Raw genomic sequence first — 18,959 nt, 5'->3', positions numbered from 1 at the left:
AAAATAGTACTTTCAATAATCCTATTATTGTCAATGTTCTGTAATAACATCTTCATTTCCTTAAAAATATTCAGCAGAAGTTGTGTTGCTGCCTAGCTCCTAAAAGGAGACCATATTCTGGCTATGTGCTCTAGGGGTTTCTACTGGTTTGCAAAAGTAAAGATACTGGGCATGGTTCTAATGTTTGAAAGAAGGTATCACATGGGAGAAAGAGGAAGGATAAAATCACCTGCATGCTGTGATGCTGAAACATCATATAGCTAGGCAAATATTAGATAAAAAATGGGTGAAGAGATGAAAACTCACAGCGCCAGCATAAAGTGTGGAACTTAGCAGGTATTTTACTTCTGAGTTATGAGTACTCATCTTTGTCAGAAGATGTGTCAAGAATCTCCTTCCTTCATCTGGGCTTTGTAAGGCAGATTCCAGAATCAGGGAGTTCTACCTTTACATATTTTGCGTTGTGAAGCTGTTAGGCTTTCTTATGTGTGTGTGCTTTTAAGTGCTATGTACTATTGTCTACTCTTTAAAATATAAAGGTCAGATCTGGTGGTCTTATCTACATTGTTTACTGTTATACTTTCAAGTGATTGCAGAAACAGGGGTTGATATGACACACTGGTTTTTTAGGTGAGAGAGAACTTAGGTGACCTCTCATGTCTCATCACTGTAGCGATAGGACGAGCGGTAATGGCTTTAAACTAGAGCAGGGCAGGTTTAGATTAGACATTAGGATGAAGTTCTTTACAATGAGGGTGGTGAGATGCTGGCACAGGTTGCCCAGAGAGGTGGAGGAGGCCCCATCCCTGGAGACATTCAAGGCCAGGCTTGATGAGGCTCTGAGCAACCTGATCTAGTTGAAGATGTCCCTGCTTACTGTAGGGGGGTTGGACTAGATGACCTTTAAAGGTCCCTTCCAACCCAACACATTCTATGATACTATTCTATTCTATCCCAGTTTAAGATTTTGGACAGGGTCAACTTCAGCTCTCAGCTCTGAGTCTGATAAGGGATAAAATCAATTTTTCTATTATCACCCTTCCTGGTTCCATGTTCCTTTGGAGACTTACAGGAAGAATGAAGCACGTGACGTATTTCTTCCCTGGGATGGAAGAAATAAAATCACTTTCCTCCCTGCCTTCCCTTTAGTTGCAGATGATATTTCTCCTTTGTATGAGAGCCTGAAGCTGATCTCCTCGTCCTTGAGATGTTCCACATTTGGAGGGAGCAAGGCAAGAGGTCAGAAAGTGAGAGAATATAAACTTCAGGGAGCATGTGGAAAATACCAAGTTTTTAGTATGCATTTTGACAAGAATATTTGTGTTATATTTGTCATATATCAATGTCGCATTTGAAATATGGACTGTAGCTATAAATGGAATGATTGTCTAATTTAGCTTCGTTCAGGATTTATGTTAACAAGTCATTATGTTGCCATTATGTAGCAAAACATCAAAATACATTAGGCAAGTGATAATGTCTACAGCGAATCTGTAGTAAACAAAACTAGCAAAATCATAGCAAATGGTTCTGGGTGCAGTTGAGATAACGAAGCCTCATGTCCCATGGCTTTGTGTGTCTGGTTGTATGCAGGAAACCGATGGGCCTGGGCAGCTCTCTATCTACTGGCTGAGCAAGACCCAACATAGACACTCTATAGATGTCTGGAGACGTGGGCCTGACATGTGGCCGACATGTGGCCAACATGTGCTGCCCAGCTCAGCAAGGTACTGCTCCATAGTGACAGGCAGGCCAAGCAAGTGGGAGCCCTTGTGCCATATGTTGTGTAGGACTGTTGTCGTATCTAAACATTGGAGAACTCTGTCCACCTGTTAAATTTTCTTTAAAAAGGCTATCAGATGCCAAAATGTTCAGCTTGAGGGTTGAAGAGGGCTGGGATAGCTGGATTGCTTGTTACCAAAGCATGGTGGTATGAGTGCTTCCTTCTCTGGAAATGGGCTCACACGCAGTCTGGTTTTGCCTATTTTTTTTTTGTCTGTTTTTTCAATGCGTTTTTGATCTTTGCTTGAAGTAACCGGGAGGGACAGACTAGTGTGTAAATCAGAAGGCTTTCAATTGGCTCAAAAAGATTAATATTGCTCACGTTTTCGAGAGTAGTTTCTTGAAATACTGAGAGGATTGGGACTTGGTTAAGGCCACACTCTGAGTCTGTTACTGATTGTGTCATAACTGATCCATGGTCTTATACTGATTGATGTATGTCAATAGTTCATCTATAGTTTGACAGGAATTGTGTAAATAGGAATTACTTCTTGATGTAACAACAACAGGTTGGGACAGGTTAGCTTACCTTGTGACTGTTAGTCAAAACTAAGCTAATTCTAATCAGTATTTTTATTGGCTTGTACTTGATGATCACAGAATTAGATAGACTTCTAGCTTTAGCACTTTGGACCTTTTTGCTTGATGTATATTTTTCCCCCTGAAGCTTTGCAAACAAATATTCTGGGTTCTAACTGCATAGAGTTGAATTTCTTCATGTGAACACTGAAAACTAATTATGCTCATTAGAATTAAAACAATTAATATAGCTGCATTTTGATAAGATTTCAGTTCTGACACTAGAGATAAGATTTTTTTCTTTTTTAGATTTTTTTAATGTTGGCACAAGCAGTAGGAAAAACAAACAAACAAACCAACCAACCCAGGCAGCAGCTTTCAGAACAAGGCATGGGAAAACTCGGAGGCTATTCTGTCACCTTTTCTAAAAATCAAAGCAGTTAGATGGTGGTCAGGTCTGCCCTTTGAAACGGAATAATTACACTTTTTTGTAAATTGTTTTATTTCCTAACACAATGGAAGGAATGGATCTTGACTGGATATGCAACCTTTATTTCAAGGCTAAATCCATAGTATGTGCTGACTAGCTGGTGAAAAAGTGCTCTGCATTGACAGGTTTGTTTAACTTTCTTCCAGCAAAATAGCATACTGTGCTGTTGTCCTTCTACTGCGTGGGAAGAGCCTAAAATAACAGAAGCTGTTATGACATCTCCTAAAGCGCGCCTTTGTCAAGGTCGCAGTTCTATTCTTGCTGCATTTTGTGCAAACAGAGATAGGTATGGTAGGTACTTGGCCAAATATTTTATAACTAAGATGCTAAGACCCCCAGAGTATAAAATCAAACAAAAATGCAACTCCTGCCCTTGATTTTGCAAATATAATCAGCTAATGTATGTTATGGTTAGTCTGGGCCTATGTGCAGCCCGACTTGCCCGTCCATGGATACAAAGTTCTATAATTAACCTATGGATGTTCTTGATTTTTCTTAGCCAGCAACCCAAAATTTCTGAGGGAAACAATTAAAAGCTGGGGGGTTCTGCTGTTAAACCACAGAATATAAAGCTTTATATAAGCAGGTTATGCTGGTTCATTCTGTGCTATCAAATTTGTATGTAGTTATGCTGAAAATCTAGAAATTAACAGGTCTTAAGCATTTTCAGAGCAACAGAGGGTGGTAAAGATGAGGGTGTTCATGTCCAGCATGATTAACCTCTGTCATTCTGCTCACAAGAACATTATTCACCAAGTAGCAGGTATAGAGTAACGCTGACTTTTAAGACCAATTGCTTTTCTACTGGAGGAGAAACATTAGCCTTGGGTAAAACTGTTGCATTCATGTACAGTCTGTAATTAATTTTGTTGTAGTTGGGCAAAACTTCATGTGGTTGAGCTCTGCAAAACCTTACTCATTTTTCTGATCTAAGGGGTGGTTTTGGTGAATGAGCCTTTGAAGAGGGTAGGAAACATGCAGGAAGAGTACTTTCGAAAGTTTTCAAAGCATTTCCAGATCTGTTTTGATTTTTTCAAAGCAAAGCTGCATTTGTATGAGAGTTAAGATGATCAGCAAGTTGCACCACAAACCTGCTGGAGAAACAACAGGAATGACGCAAGCTGTCATAAACCTTTTAAATCTCCTTTGGGAAGAACATGTTGCTGTACTTTCCCTGCTTAAATGACATTTCTCACCAACAGGGGATGTGATATGGCGTGGCTAATCTGCAGAGATGCACTTGGAAAGTGAAAACACGTTGTATGGGTTGCAAGTTCCTGTGTTTTCCTCATCAGTTAAAAATTTGAAGTCTTCCAAGCTGTGTAACTTGGAGCTGGTGGCTGACGTAGTTGGAAGACAGTTAAAATTCATAGTTGTGCTTGAACGCAATATAGCAGCAAGTTTTAGTGCTCTGTGGGAAGACAGCTTTTATTTAGATTGTAAAATGGAATCTGAAATCGCAGCAAGAAGTTTGAGGCTAGGGTTTTTTCCTTACGTTTCTGCACTGTAACTTCAGCATGGATATTAACTGAATGTTGTGGGAAATACCACCATCTAGGTCATGATGGCTAGCGTCTATTTTGAAGGATATCTGGATGTACCCAGGTGGCTGACATGTTGGTCAGCAGATCCCAAAACTAGAGAAATGCTGTATAAACATGAAGGCAAGAAAGGATACACTCGTTTTGTTGTTCCTTCTAACTGGACTTTCCATAGTAAAGTTAGGTTTTGGTTTGGAAGAGGGTATTGGGATAGCAGGTGTTGGATCTGATAGATGTTTCTGGCTTTCCTCAAGGCAAGGTGCCAGCTGGGCTCCTGCTCAAGTGTCATAGCAAATGATGTTTTCTCCTTTTAAAGATGCTGGGAAAGCTCTGTCCCTCCCCAGACAAGATGTCGTCTATTATTCTGTTAAAAGGACTGAATACTTTTAAAACCTCCCACCCCCCATGCCCTCCCCAAGTACAGCATAAAAGCTGCAATAGCTATCACTTTATTGGGTTTCGTTGTTGAGAGATCATCATGTGCTCATACTGTTCCTTAGCACTTGGCTTTGATGCTTTTTTTGTATGACTGAACTGCCAGTCAACCCCTGGCTGACACAGCTGGATTTTTAGATATTTATAGAAATCAAGGAGAGAGAAATCCAGGCACTTGTAGTCAGTAAGCTCTGGAACCAGGACTGGGGGCTTTGTGCAGAGGACTGAAAGGTTCATATCCATGTTTGTTAGTCAGGTTCATTATACAGAGGTGTCTCATGTATTTGCATGAGTGTTCAGAGAACTTACAATTTTTGTTTTGATCTTGGTTTATGATCTTTGTTTTTTCTACATGGATAGTGTGATTCACTGTGAATGGTTATAGCAACCTTATTACATTCATGTAACCTGAAGGACTTCCCGTGAATCTTGAATATCAACTTGGATTTGTATTCAATATATAATCACTAACATGTAGTGGTAGCTTCTATTTCTCTTTTTATGCGTGGCAGGGGAGAGGAGAATGTGACTTCCATCCTCTTTCCCAGTTCTAGGGGAACTGGGGAATTGTAGAATGGTTTGGGTTGGAAGGGACCTTTAAAGGTCATCTAGTCCAACCCCTCCTGCAATGAGCAGGGATGTCTTCGCTAGATCAGGTTGCTCAAATCCCCGTCCAACCTGACCTTGAATGTTTCCAGTGATTGGGGCATCAACCACCTCTCTGGGCAACCTGTGCCAGTGTTTCATCACCCTCATTGTAAAAAAATTCTTCCTTATATCTAGTCTAAATCTTCCCTCCTTTAGTTTAAAACAATTATCCCTTGTCCTGTCATGACAGGCCTTGCTAAAAAGTCTGTCCTCGTCTTTCCTATAGGCCCCCTTTAAGTACTGAAAGGCTGCAACAAGGTCTCCCTGGAGCCTTCTCTTCTCCAGGCTGAACAACCTCAACTCTCTCAGCCTGTCCTCATGGGAGAGGTTCTCCAACCCTCTGATCGTTTTTGTGGCCGTCCTCTGGACCTGCTCCAACACATCTATGTCTTTCCTGTGCTGAGGGCTCCAGAGCTGGACACGGTACTCCAGGTGGGGTCTCAGGAGAGTGGAGCAGAGGGGCAGAATCACCTCCCTTGACCTGTTGGACACGCTTCTTTTGATGCAGACCAGGGTGCGGTTAACCTTCTGGGCTGCGAGCGCACATTGTCAGCTCATCCACTGGTACCCCCAAGTCCTTCTCAGTAGGGCTGCTCTCAATCCCTTCATCCCCCAGCCTGTATTGGTACTAGGGATTGCCACTACCCTGCACTTGGCTTTGTTGAATCTCATGAGGTTCACATGGGCCCACCTCTCCAGCTTTTTCAGTCCCCTCTAGATGGCATCCTGTCCCTCAGGCGTGTCAGCTGCACCACTTAGCTTGGTGTCATCTGCAAACTTGCTGAGGGTGCACTTTTTCCCACTGTCTGTGCCATTGATGAAGACACTAAACAGTACTGGTCCCAATACAGACCCCTGAGGGACAGCACTTGTCACTGATTTCCATCTGGACATTGAGCCGTTGACCACTACCCTCTGGATGCGACGATCTAACCCAGTTCCTCATCCACTGGGCAGTCTACCCATCAAATCCATATCTTTCAAACTTAGAGAGAAGGATGCTGTGGGGGACTGTGTCAAAGGCCTTGCAGAAGTCCATATAGAAGACATCTGTAGCTCTTGCCTTGTCTGCTGATGTAGTCACTCCATCACTAAAGGCCATTAGGTCAGCCAGGCAGGACTTGCCCTTGGTGAAGCCATGCTGGCTGTCTTGATTCGCCTCCCTGTCCTCCATGTGCCTTAGCATAGCTTCTAGGAGGATCTATTCCTTAATCTTCCCAGGCACAGAAGTGAGGCTGACGGGCCAGTAGTTCCCAGGGTCCTCCTTTCTATGCTTTTTAAAAATGGGTGCAATGCTTCCGTTTTTGCAGTCACTGGGGACTTCGCCTGACTGCTGTGACTTTTCAAATATCACAGAGAGTGGCTTGGCAACTACATCAGCCGGTTCCCGCAGGGCTTTGGGATGCATCCTGTCAGGTCCCATAGACTTCCGTATGTTCAGGTTCCTCAGGTGGTCATGAACCTGGTCTTCTCTTGCAGTGGGAGGGACTTCACCTGCCCTGTGATTTGCTTATTAAAATGGACTTCTTTTTTCCTCCTTTTTTCCTTTTTATTTTTGTAATTAAAAATGTGTGTAATTTTGCCTAGTTCTATGTTTGATAGCGATGAGTAAGTTTTTATTATTTTTAGAAAACAAGAATCTCTTAATTTTACTAACAGGGAAGTTAAAGTTGATTCATTGATAAGATGAAAAAAATCATGAAGTATTTTAGAAATAACCAGAAACTGACAGGTAAAATCCTATTACAAAATGATAGTATGTTACATATTGTAGGACTGGGGGTATTTTCAAAAGGTGTAAGGGAAGTGAAAACAGAAGTTCTGTGGGGTTTGGTTTGTATTTTGTAAAGGTGTATAAACATCTATGTTCATTTGGTGTTGTTTTGAAAGCACCACCTGATCTAACATACTGCTGTACCTCCTACCCTGACCTGATGCTGATTTTAATTTTTATCTATGTAATAAACTTTTCGGGAATTAATTATATTTACTTTAGCCACTTATTTCCTAAGTCTTGCCATATTGTGTTTCTTGTGATTTATTTTACTGATACTGCTAATGGTAAAACCAGCTGTATTTCAGTCCAGAAACAAACCTAGTTTTATTGCAAGCCATTTCAAGCAGTACTTAACTTGTTGCTCCGTCTTTGCAAAGTGTATGATAGTGTTTTCCTGTTTGACATGGACTCATCGATGTTCCACATGGCAATGTGTAGTTACCCTACTTATATTTGAACGTCAGGCTTTGATGTAGTAATACCAGGTTGCGTCATGTTAGAAAGGTGTATTTCTCACTTGTACATAAAGCAAATATGATCTTGAAACAGCAGGTTTCACTTAATGCAGCACCAAACGTTTTAACTTTGACCTTCAAGTTATTACTGAAGATGTTTACATTTAAATATATAGCATGTTCCAACTTGCAGTGCTGAAGCAATTAAAAAAAAAAAAAAATCTGAGAAGCCCAGCCTTTCAAATGTAGCTGTAATGCATGGTTGTGGCCTAACATATAGGGGTCTGTGTTGTCTTCTGCAGTGAACTGTTACGTGGACCACTGCAGAGGTGCTGTCATGCAGTGTGTATGACAATGTGTGCTCCGTTCTCTTTTTCATGCTACTGTACTATCACTGAAGCTGTACTTTGGACGGGAGTGTGTGTTTACAAATTGTTGAGAGTTCAGGCACTAATGCGAATAGCATAATGCTAATTTTGATATCAGAGTCTATTAGACTTTTGTCTCATCAAAGCTTTAAATTCAGATGAATTCAGGCTTTTTTGAGCTGAAATGTGTTTCAAAGAAAGTTCATTTTTCAAAATTTAGGACTGACATTGGCCACTATGTGGCCAAGCATGTTAAGTTTAATGGTGAGTATGAACCTCTATATCTTTATAAGAACAAGGAAATAATTGAAATTATTTATGTGTTGGAACGGTTTTCCACTCTTCATTTTTAACAGTTTCCAATCTCAAAGAACTGTTAAGGCACGAAGACAGATACCTAATATCGGGAAATGTGATAACCAGGGCTGTCTGTAAAGCCCTGGTGCAGAGTCTCATCTATGTACAATCATGCAAATTTATGATTAGATTATGTAAGGATTGCGAAGAACAGTAACCTGGACTTCGATCAACATTAAGAATGTGAAAGGTGAAAAGTACTGTTGTCACTGGACATTTGTTTAAGAGACTCACAGAATGATTGAGACTGTGAGGAACCTCTGGAGGTCATTGGATCCATTCCCCCCTGCTCAAGCAGGGCCACCCAGAGCAGGTTAGCCAGCATCACATCCTTGTGGACCTCCAAGGAGGGACACTTCACAACCTCTCTGGGCAAGTAGTGCCAGTGCTTGGTCACTCTCACATTAACAAAATGTTTCCTGCTGTTCTGACAGCAGCTCCTGTGTTTCAGTTTGCGCCCATTGCCTCTGGTCCTGTCACTGGGCACCACTGAAAAGACCTTGGCTCTGTCATCTTTGCACCCTCACATCAGGTATTCATATACATTGATGAGATCCCCTGAGCCTTCTCTTCTCCAAGCTGAACAGTCCCAGCTCTCTCAGCCTGTTCTCGTAGGAGAGGTGCTCCAGTCCCTTCATTATTTTTATGGGCTGTTCACTGACCCAGTGGTTCAGGTGTGGCCTCACCAGAGCTGAGTAGAGGGGAAGGATCACCTCCCTCGACCTGCTAGCAGTGTTTTGCCTGATGAAGCCCAGGATACAATTAGCCTTCTTTACTGCAAGGGCACATTGCTGGCTTGTCTTCAACGTAGTGTCCACCGGAACCCTCAGGTCCTTTTCTGACAAGCTGCTTTCCAGCTGGGTGGCCACCAGCGTATATTGGTGCCTGGGGTTGTTCTTCCCTAGGTACAGGACTTTGCGCTTCCCCCTGTTGACGGTCATGAAATTCCCGTCAGTCCATTTTTCCAGCCTGTTGAGGTTCCTCTGGATGGTAGCAAGACCTTCTGGTGCATTGGCCGCTCTTCCCAGTTTGGTGTCATCAGCAAACTTGCTGAGAGTACACTCTGTCCTATCATCCAGATCATTAATGAAGATGTTGAAGAGGATCAGTTCCAGTATCACCCCCTGAGGTACACTGCTAGTTACCTGCTTCCTACTCAACTTCATGCCACCGGTCACCGCCCTCTAGGCCCGGCCATTCAGCCTGTTTTCAGTCCACCTCACTGTCTGCTCATGTGTCATCAGCTTGTCTATGGGGATCTTATGGAAGACAGTGTCAAAAGCTTTTCTGAAGTCCAGGTAGACAGTATCCACTGCTCTCCCCTCACCTACCAGGCCAGTCACTTCATCGTAGAAAGTTAACTTGCTGTAGAAGTTGGAGGGCATTTAAGCCACAGGAACCTACAAGTGAAGTAACTTTTAAACTGCCCTATGCGTTTCACTGTTCCATAATTGGGTAGCATTGCTGCTTCAGTCTGTGTTCCTTTGTTTAAACTTCTTGCATTAGCTACAAATACAATCTTTCACTTTTCTTGGAACTCCCGTGCTTTTCTCCTTTTAGGACGTTTATTAGTTTTTCTTCAATTGTACTTATCAGCATAGCTTTTCTGCTTGCCAAAGGAAATCGTCATAATGTTTTGTTCAAAAACAGCGTGTTTTACAACATAAACTGTATGAGGTAGAAAACGGTGTGTCTTTTCTTCCATCTGAGGGTGTGTACCTGATCCACTAATGTATTGTGTTTCTTGTCCTAACAAAGTATGTGTTGCTGCTGTGGATACATTTGAAGTTATGAAAGCTGCAGTTAGCGTCACTTCTGTAATTCTGTTTTTTCTAGACCTATTGCAATATACTGTGAATAGACTGTTGTTGATAAATACGTGATCTTGCTAGTGGAGATAAAATGAAATTCTCTTAAATAAAACTACAGTTTTTTAATATTTCTTGGCTTTTTAGCATAGTATCTATGAGCGGGTATGTAGATATCTCTATACATAAGAGGTTAACTTTAAATCTGGGATTGTTTAGTATGTAAATGGCTGGTAAAGCTGAAAATCACACTGCCTGTTTAGTGAATGGGAACACTGGGACTGATCTCAGCATGGGCAGAGTAAACCCACATACTGCTCACTCAGGCGAAACTTGGGTGATTATTTTCTTGGGGGGCACGGAGGTGTAGTTTTTCTGAAAGTATCTCAGGGAAATTTTAATTTAAAAGGATTCTGCGTTATATCATACTCCTGATATCTGCAGTCCACTACAAACTACTTAATTGTGTTAAATTGTTTTTCTTGACGAAATAATTTGGTATAAGTATGAGCCAATTATTGTATAATTTTGTTGTATTCTTATTAGAAACAATTTTGTACCATTTAGCCACCCAATATAATATTGTTTCTGGATTATTAATATTAATGAAAACAGAAATTAAACTATTGCTAAAACAGGCACCCTAAACTTTTTTAAAAAGTAACAAGTGTGGTTCGATGTAGCTACTGATACATACGGTAATCTGTAATTTGAAAGTTGGATGTTTTAAAATATTAAATGGTTTATATCTAGCACAATTCTTAATTAAAGGTTAAACTGCAAGTGTTCTGTGCGGCAAAAATAGGTATTGCTTTCAGATTGAATAATTTCTGATATTTTAGAACTGATTATGTTAACAGTTTTTTGCAAAAATCTTTATTTGGAAAAGAAAGGAGAAGCATGTTCCAAGGTCCTCCTGCAGTGTCCCTCGCTGAAGGGAAGTGAGGGAGCTTCACTCAAAGCCAGTCCTAGTCATGATTTTCCATTTTGGTGTATGAGTATTTTCATTCTAACTGGATTTTGAATGTATAATATGATGTGCTGTGGAGGTTGCACATCCATCTTGTGAACATGAAACAAGTGCTTGGTTTTATTACCATGAGTGTTTCCTAACTTGTGTGGAAATGTTCAAGACTGTGAAGTTCACAAGTAAAGTTCTAAAGAATTAGTTAAGCTCCTGCTGGCATTCCCCATCCTTTTTGACTGCAAAGCATATCTGGCAGACGTTGTGGGGTGTATTGGCAAATCGGTTCTCACTAGTGTACTGTTGTACATCTTAAGAAGAGGGGGGGGGGATCCCAACCCTGACCTGAAGAAATTATATGTGAAATTAAATTTGTAATACTTACATAAGGTGGTTATTATCTGTGTTTTTGTTATGTTTGCTGAGGGTCAGCTTTAACAGGAGGCATAAAGGCATCCTGTTCCCTTTTCATTCAGATATGTTTTAATGTGTGTATTTGAAAATTAATTGCCTTTTCCAGTTCCTTTGTAAGCAGCAACAGTGGGATTCATGGTGCGGAATTTCGAATATCTAGAAATACATTCAGTGGAAATGATGTTTGGTGTATAATTTCCCAAATTTCTATACCCATGTAGACAAAAAGTTGACATTGAACTAGAAAAAAAGCTTAACATATGCATTTTCTCTTTATAGGATTTCCGGTTTTTACAGTGGTGCTTAAAATTATAAATCCTGTGCTCTATTTATGTGAATAAATATTTTGGCTAATGACAGTAGAATTTGTAAGTTAGTAGTGCACACTTCTAAAAAAAAAAAAGTCTATATGCTTGCATAGAACAAATATTACCAAAAAACCCAGTCAGAATGAAGGTGTAATTGCACATTCCAATTATGAAATATATACTCTAGAAATAATTGGAGATTGAACTCTACTTTAGGTAGTTTATTCAATGAAGAAATGTTTATGGTTTTTAATTTAAAAGCTTTTTTTTTTTTCCATTTTCCTTCCAGGTATTGCTTTGTTTTTGCTTTGGGATACCTCACTGTGTGCCAAATTACTAGAGTCTATATCTTTGATTATGGACAGTATTCTGCTGATTTTTCTGGGTAAGGAGAAAAATAATCTTTCCATCTTATCCTCGTAAGTGATACTGTATTGGTTATTGGGGTTTTTGCCAAGTTAAATGTGTCAACCTTTTAAACTTTGGGAGAAACCTGAGCATGTGCGTGCATATTGGCACACATGCAAATACAGATGTACCTATGCTTTAATCATGCAAACTGAGAATTTTGGGAACAGCGTGTCTGTTAGAACCATGAATGAGTTATCTGCTACCTCCTCTCCCTGTCTGAAGGGCATAAAGGATTTGGTGGCTGGGGGATTTTTTTTGCTTTTGCTTTTTTCCCCTAAAATCTCTGTTAACACCCATGACGACGTGATGAAACTTGGATTGTATCTGATGCACTTGCATGCCTGCCACAGTCTGATACCACTTTGTGAGGAAAATCTGAGTGTTGTATGGAATTTATCTTCTGGCTTCTTTCTTTTTTTTTTTTTTTTTGTTAAATATTCCAAAAGGAGAAAGCTAAGGAGAGAGGCACCCGTATGGTGGAATAGTCACACAGCCCCTGGAAATAGAAAGTTTTGTTTATGTGTGTTCTCACTTTATATAATGAACTTACTTATGTTTGACTCGAGCTGTGTAGGAGCAAAACCAAAATTAAACAGGCAAAGTAAAAATTGTGATTCTTCTTTCTACTAGAAACATAGAGAAGTGAAGCACAGCATTTCCTCTAAATAAGTTTGCTCCTGATGGTGCTTTATGTTGATTTAAAGGAGAGTATGTATTTTTGGAAAAAAGAAATGGGGAGTGTTTGCTAGTCTACTTTAAAAAAAAAAAAATCCATTAAATATTTTTCAGGAATACTATGAATGGTAGTGGTCTTTGTAGTTTAGTATTACCTGTGTTGTGTAGTAGAGTTGTGCTTCGTGTTGCTAAGAGTCTTGTTGCTTCTTAGGCTTCATTGGTAACAGGCACGTAGTACAGAAACTCAACTTGTAGGCTGAAGCCAAAAGCTTTTATGGTTAAGTTCATCTCTTCTGTAATTTTTAGCCGGGTCTTACCTTCTGAAACATCTTTCTACATTTATGCCTACATCCAAGTGTCTGCCTTCAAGCCAGCTATCAGAGTTCCAATTGTAGTCAGTGGAGATCTGATCAATGTAGACAGTAGAGCCTGGAGGATATTTCAGCTGACCCACCGCTAAGTATCTACCTTAGCGTGAACTGGGTCACTTGCCAGATGCCCCTGACTATATTGACTAGATCCCCACTGGCTATAATGAGAGCTTACAACATAGACATATGCATAAAGACACTTTAAAACGAGGTTTACTGATATTGAATTAAATTTCACCGTTAGGAGTGGAACTTTAATCCAAATGCTATCCCTTCCAGTTCACTGTAGGGCCAGAGTGTACAACCTTGATAGTGATCAAAGCTCTGAGCTGACTCTGGAAACAGAATAATTGTGCTTGTTTGTTGTTGCTCTCAAACTATTAATAGAGCTTGAGCACACCATTGCATAAATGCGACTGTACTGCTTTAGATAGCAGCTGTCTTTGAGGCTCTGCTGGTTTGGTGTTAGCTCAGAGATTTCTGCTAGGTGTAAACACATCGAAAGATTTGGGAGATCTGTGCTCTCAACAGAACTGTTCTGAAGCTGAAGCCTAGATCCAACTCTCTGATGGTATGTTTGAGCTGCCCGATTGAAACCGTCCTTTCATGTAGCTGTTTGGGAGATTGATGTATGCATATCACATTAAATCTATGGCGTATACTAGATCTGCTCCCTTGAGGCCTGAGACAGAGGTTACTTCCAAAACAGGAGGAGAAAGAAAATGCACCAAAGGGGGCTATTTTCTGTCAACTTGCTCTGGTTCCAGGGGAAGAAAGTAAGCTCAAGAAAATAACAAAATTTGCCTAATCAGCTGTCGAACCCTAGGACCAGCCAGTTCTTCCAAAGATGTTGGCATGGATTCATATAGTGGTTAGCCCCCCAAGAGCGCTGAATATCTGTTTACCTAGGTATCTCTCCTATGCGTGCCATGCCCATCTAAAGTGGCCAAGGCCATGGAATCTGCAAAAAGTGTGCAGGGAAGGTATCAATGCACTGACAATGGAGAAAGCTGAGGAAACCTCATGCTGGAGGCATGATTTCTTGTGCAGAGCTGTGTGGTCCTGGCTTCAGTACTAACGGATCCCAGCTGCCAGCGAGCTTTCCACTGCCTCCTTTGCCTTTCTGCCAGCACCTAAAAGCGATCGCTAAAATCCTGGTTCACAGCCTCGCTGTTCCAGGAAGGGGCTTTTCCTCTTTTAGTCTCTAGATTGTTGCTCCTCAGCCAAATCTCTGAAGATACTGGAATAGGCACTTGAGAAGGAAAAAAAAAAATACCAGGGTCTGCTTTGATAACAACGACAAATGTATCAGCTAGAATTAATGTAAGGTCTGACTGAGCTCCTCCTGGGCTCCATCCTTCCACCAGCCAGGATCCATGCTGTCACGTGTCCACTTACAGAAGAAAAACCCATTATGTTCAGAATCAATTGGGGGTTTCTGCCAGCACCAGGCAGGTCTACATATTAAATGCTAGGAAGAGATATGAGGGATTTCCCAGATTATCTGTTCTTGTTTAGTTTTCTTCCTTGCTGACTCTTGCCTGTCACTCTAGCCTTATGATCAGGATTTTGGGGTACTGATAATATGGTAGAAAAAACTTTTTCCCTGATTGCATTTTGAGGAATGGAAGTATTGTGTGCTTTGAAATAATCATAACCTGAAAAAAAAATTAATTTGACAGACTGAGCCATCTGGCAAAATACTGGTGTAGCCCTGTCAATGAAGGAGGACTTGATGGCTCTTGGATTTGTTTTTCTGTGCCAACTTAAACGTGTTAAAAAAGGCAAGTGCAGTCAAAGGACTTGAACAAAACTGTGTCCAACCTACAGTATGATTATTTTGAGATTTTTGTTTTTGTCTCTAGCTCAGATATTATTAGGTAAATACAGTCCCTGATATATTTTTGAGATCTGATTTTAAAGTTAAATTTCTGAATTCTGGCAGCCTACTTTATGCCCTCCCCCACCACCCTTCCCACAGTTAGAGGGTTAGCAATGCTGGGATTTACATCAGTCAAACTCTTAGAATACTACAAAGATGGGATAACTTCTCAGTATAAAGCTGACTTGCTTAGCTGGGGAAGAATATGTCTTGGACGATTTAAGATGTGCTCGAGTGTATCAAATTCAAACCAAACTAAACTCTGTTGGAGCTGACATAATTATGCTGGGCTTTTGTTTTGCCAGATATGTTTACTTGAAGCAAATAATAATTCTAGATGGAAAAATAAAGCATAGGACCAGGTGTTAGTAGAAGCAGTGGAAGTGGCCTGCATATCTAAATTATAGTACAGTTCAATTTTGGTATGTTTTTATTGTCTTTGCTTACAGCTGCTGTAATTTACAATGCACATAATTGCTCTTACTGCCCTTTTTCTTTACTCTTCCCACTGTAAAAAAATAAACTATGTTAGTAGAAAATAAATGTGAAACACTTTGGCTGTGTTTGTGGAACCTAATGCAGCAATAAAAGGCCTGGGTTATCAAATACTATATCTAAGGATTAAATTCTTTTCATTGCATTGAAAACTCTGTAATGGTTTGAGCTCCAAAAATTAATCAGATTGTCCTTGTACTGAATATCTTCCAGTTGAGAATAATTAATCTAGACTATTAGTATAAACTTTCCCTGATATTTACGTGTGAAAGAAAACACTGAACTTATTTCTAAATTATTCTTTCTTCCTTTTTTGTAACAGTCCAATGATGATAATTACACAGAAGATCACTAGTTTGGCATTTGAGATTCACGATGGTAAGATTTTCTTTAAACTGTGTTTAATTTTCCATACAAAATAAATTTAAGGAAAGTTAGTCATTAGTCAATGAGTTACTTTTAGTCCAGTTTGTGTTTTAGAACAAAACGTAATTTTGTGTCTCAGTTGATTCTTTTGACGCTTAGCAGTGGAAATACCAAAAAACGTTGCTTAGACACTGCGAAAGTTTTGAAAATGCTTATGTTGTGCAGAAGATGCTACTTATCAGAAGACCAATGACACTTCTGGGGCCAGTGAGCAAAGACCACTGACATTTTTTGGGGTTGGGGTATTGACCTTGAGAGTTAGCTAAATAATTTCCAAATTCAGAGATCACTGTTACTGACAGAACCAAGTATATGTCATTTCAGTTGTTGAGCACTTCTTGTTTTAAAATGCTGTTAATCTCCCCCTAATTTGTGCCTTGTATACTGATTTTTATAAAACCTTTGTATGCATTTCATTTTTCTTATAATTACACTTGCTGCTAATATAACAGTGTGAACCGGGGGATTATTTAATTATGTTTTTGTCTTTTCTCCTGTCAGACTTATCCATCAGATAAGTGGGCCCTACTTGTGACAGAAATAAATCCTAATGTTGGCTTTCGTGGGTAGGGTATTAGATTTTTAGTTAGCTTTAAGTTCAAAGGCGTAGCTTTCATTTACAAGGTTTGAAAATACTATCCAATAAAGCTAGCCAATTAGCTTGAATCACTTGGAGCTACGGCTGGCTGTTGAAGATTTGGGAGTGTGGTCCCAGACACCTGGATCCAAGCCACCTGTTTTTCTGAAATTTCTTTAATAACGTTATGTATGGAGTTCAGTATGCTTTTTGTCTCCTATGCAGCTGAGCTTAGTGCTGTTGGTGTTTCATTGTCTCCATTCTTGTTAAGTTACACTATCTAGAGAAGCCTGTAGGTAACAGCATTCATGAATATCAATTAGAGTACGGAGTACACAAGTTGGAGGAAACAGCTTATTATAAGGAAGTAATATTTCTAGTATCAAAGATAAATGCGTGCTCTTACTATTATTTTGCTATGGGAAAGAGCTGTTCTCTATATGCTGACACCATGCACAAATAGTGGAGTTGTGGTACGGGATCAAGCACGTGAGTGTTCCTATTAATCTTGAAACAGGTGTTTCATTTAGTCAGCTCTATTCTTAACTTTCATCACAAACTAAACTAGGTAATTTTTTTCTACTTAAACTAATTCAGATAATTTGTATTTTCCTCATAAGCCCAGCTTATTTTCTGTCTGAATTTCTTGTAGATATCATTGAATTCTGAGTATCAATCTTGAAATTTTGTTCCTCGTTGACCTCATATCAGAGATCCTCTAGAGTCTTCGTCAGCCCATGGAGAGTAGCTGATAAAGTATTGGAAAACTTCCTCTCTGCTTGCATTTGCAGTTCAGTGGAGTCTTTGACTTGAGTTGGATGATAACCGTTGCTGGGAGCACAGTGTGAACGTGATTTTCAAAAGTTCATGTAACCAATATGAATTCAGGAGCAACTGCTAGTCTGGTGTCAGGAGAAGCTAAGAAAAAGATGTACAGGGGAAACAGATTGGATTGAATTAAAGCAATGATTTTTAACCATAGACAATTTAAAAGGGGTCTGTCGTGAGAAATTAATGAAAACAAGCCTGCTTTTAATGGGCGTTTGTTCACTGTACAAAGGTCTATGCTGCCACTGGAAAATGCTTTAGATATACTGATGGGAGAGAAGATAATGTTGAAAATCATTATACTGGTTAATGGCACTCTGAGCCTCTAGTCACATCAGCTTGGCTATATTAATCACCACTTACTTTATCCCCTTCCCCTCCCCCCCCCCCCCCCCCCCATTTTTTATCAGTATGTCCAAAGAGAGGTAATGAAAATAAACAGCTGAGAGGAGGGTGTTGGTATTTTAGAAGATCTTGGTAAGCTTCAAGACTCTAGTTGTAGTTAGGTTGGTTTTGTGGTAAAGGCAAGTCTTGTGGGTTTGATCTTTTCCTGGCAGCCTGTTTGTTGTGGTTTCAGTGTTACATTTGAAGGTCCTGGGGAGAACTGGATGCAATCGTGAAGGCCGCTCACTCATGCTGCATATTGAAGAGTCTGTCTAGCTAAGCAGATATGCTTGATTCAAAGTTGAACACTAGTACAGAATCCCATAAATAAATAACAACTACCCCTATAACTGCTACAACCGTGTGCACTTAGTGTGGGCTTTTTTTTTTTAAGCAGGAAAATTCAGTGCAGTTTGCATAGGATTAATTTAAGCTTGCTGTGTAATACTGATTTTTCAAAAGGTTGCATGGATCACAAATTTAGACCTGAGTAAATTTGGAGTATGCCTTTGGTGTACTCTGATTTACATTTTGAACTTAAGCCCTTGATAGTTCTTGCCTTACAGTTTCTTGTTACTCAGATGAGCACTGCTGAAAATGAGTAGTCAGTATGCTAAGATTTGTTTTGTATTTCTTGCTGATTACCTTTGGCATCACACATGTATATTCTAAAGGGAGAAATGTTTTTACATGATTTGGAGACTACCTGTGTCCATATTCATTCTTTATGGCAAGATTTAGATTTATTTATGCAACACATTAGGATAATGACAGAATTAAGGGAGAAAAGAAATATTTTTGTACTTCAGATCCTATATTCTGGAGTACCTTTTTTTAATCAAATTTAAAACTAGCGTATTTTGGAGAAGGAAGGGTGCATTGCATTTATTCTAGCAGCAGAGGGCTTGTCTACAGGTACAGTTTAGAAGGGCCACAAAATGGAGGATTGTACTTGCATGAGAAATTTCTAGATAAGAGATGGTGACAAGTAGAGAAGCTTTTGCAGCTATAGTTATAAGGTACTAAAAGTTAAGCAGGGGAGAG

General features: G+C 39.9%; 1 protein-coding gene across 1 annotated transcript in view; it reads left to right on the top strand.

Moving 5' to 3' along the window:
• MBOAT2 (membrane bound O-acyltransferase domain containing 2) overlaps positions 1 to 18,959 on the top strand; it is a 103,442-nt gene that overhangs the window by 51,780 nt on the left and 32,703 nt on the right. Inside the window, exons 4-5 of the mRNA XM_054195392.1 lie at positions 12,156 to 12,251; positions 16,023 to 16,078. Of these exons, the coding sequence (XP_054051367.1) occupies positions 12,156 to 12,251; positions 16,023 to 16,078 (152 nt within the window). The remainder of the gene's footprint in view (positions 1 to 12,155; positions 12,252 to 16,022; positions 16,079 to 18,959) is intronic.

This window comes from Rissa tridactyla, chromosome 3 (assembly GCF_028500815.1).
Source record: "Rissa tridactyla isolate bRisTri1 chromosome 3, bRisTri1.patW.cur.20221130, whole genome shotgun sequence".
Lineage (NCBI taxonomy): Eukaryota > Metazoa > Chordata > Aves > Charadriiformes > Laridae > Rissa > Rissa tridactyla.
This window is presented reverse-complemented; position numbering and strand designations above follow the sequence as displayed.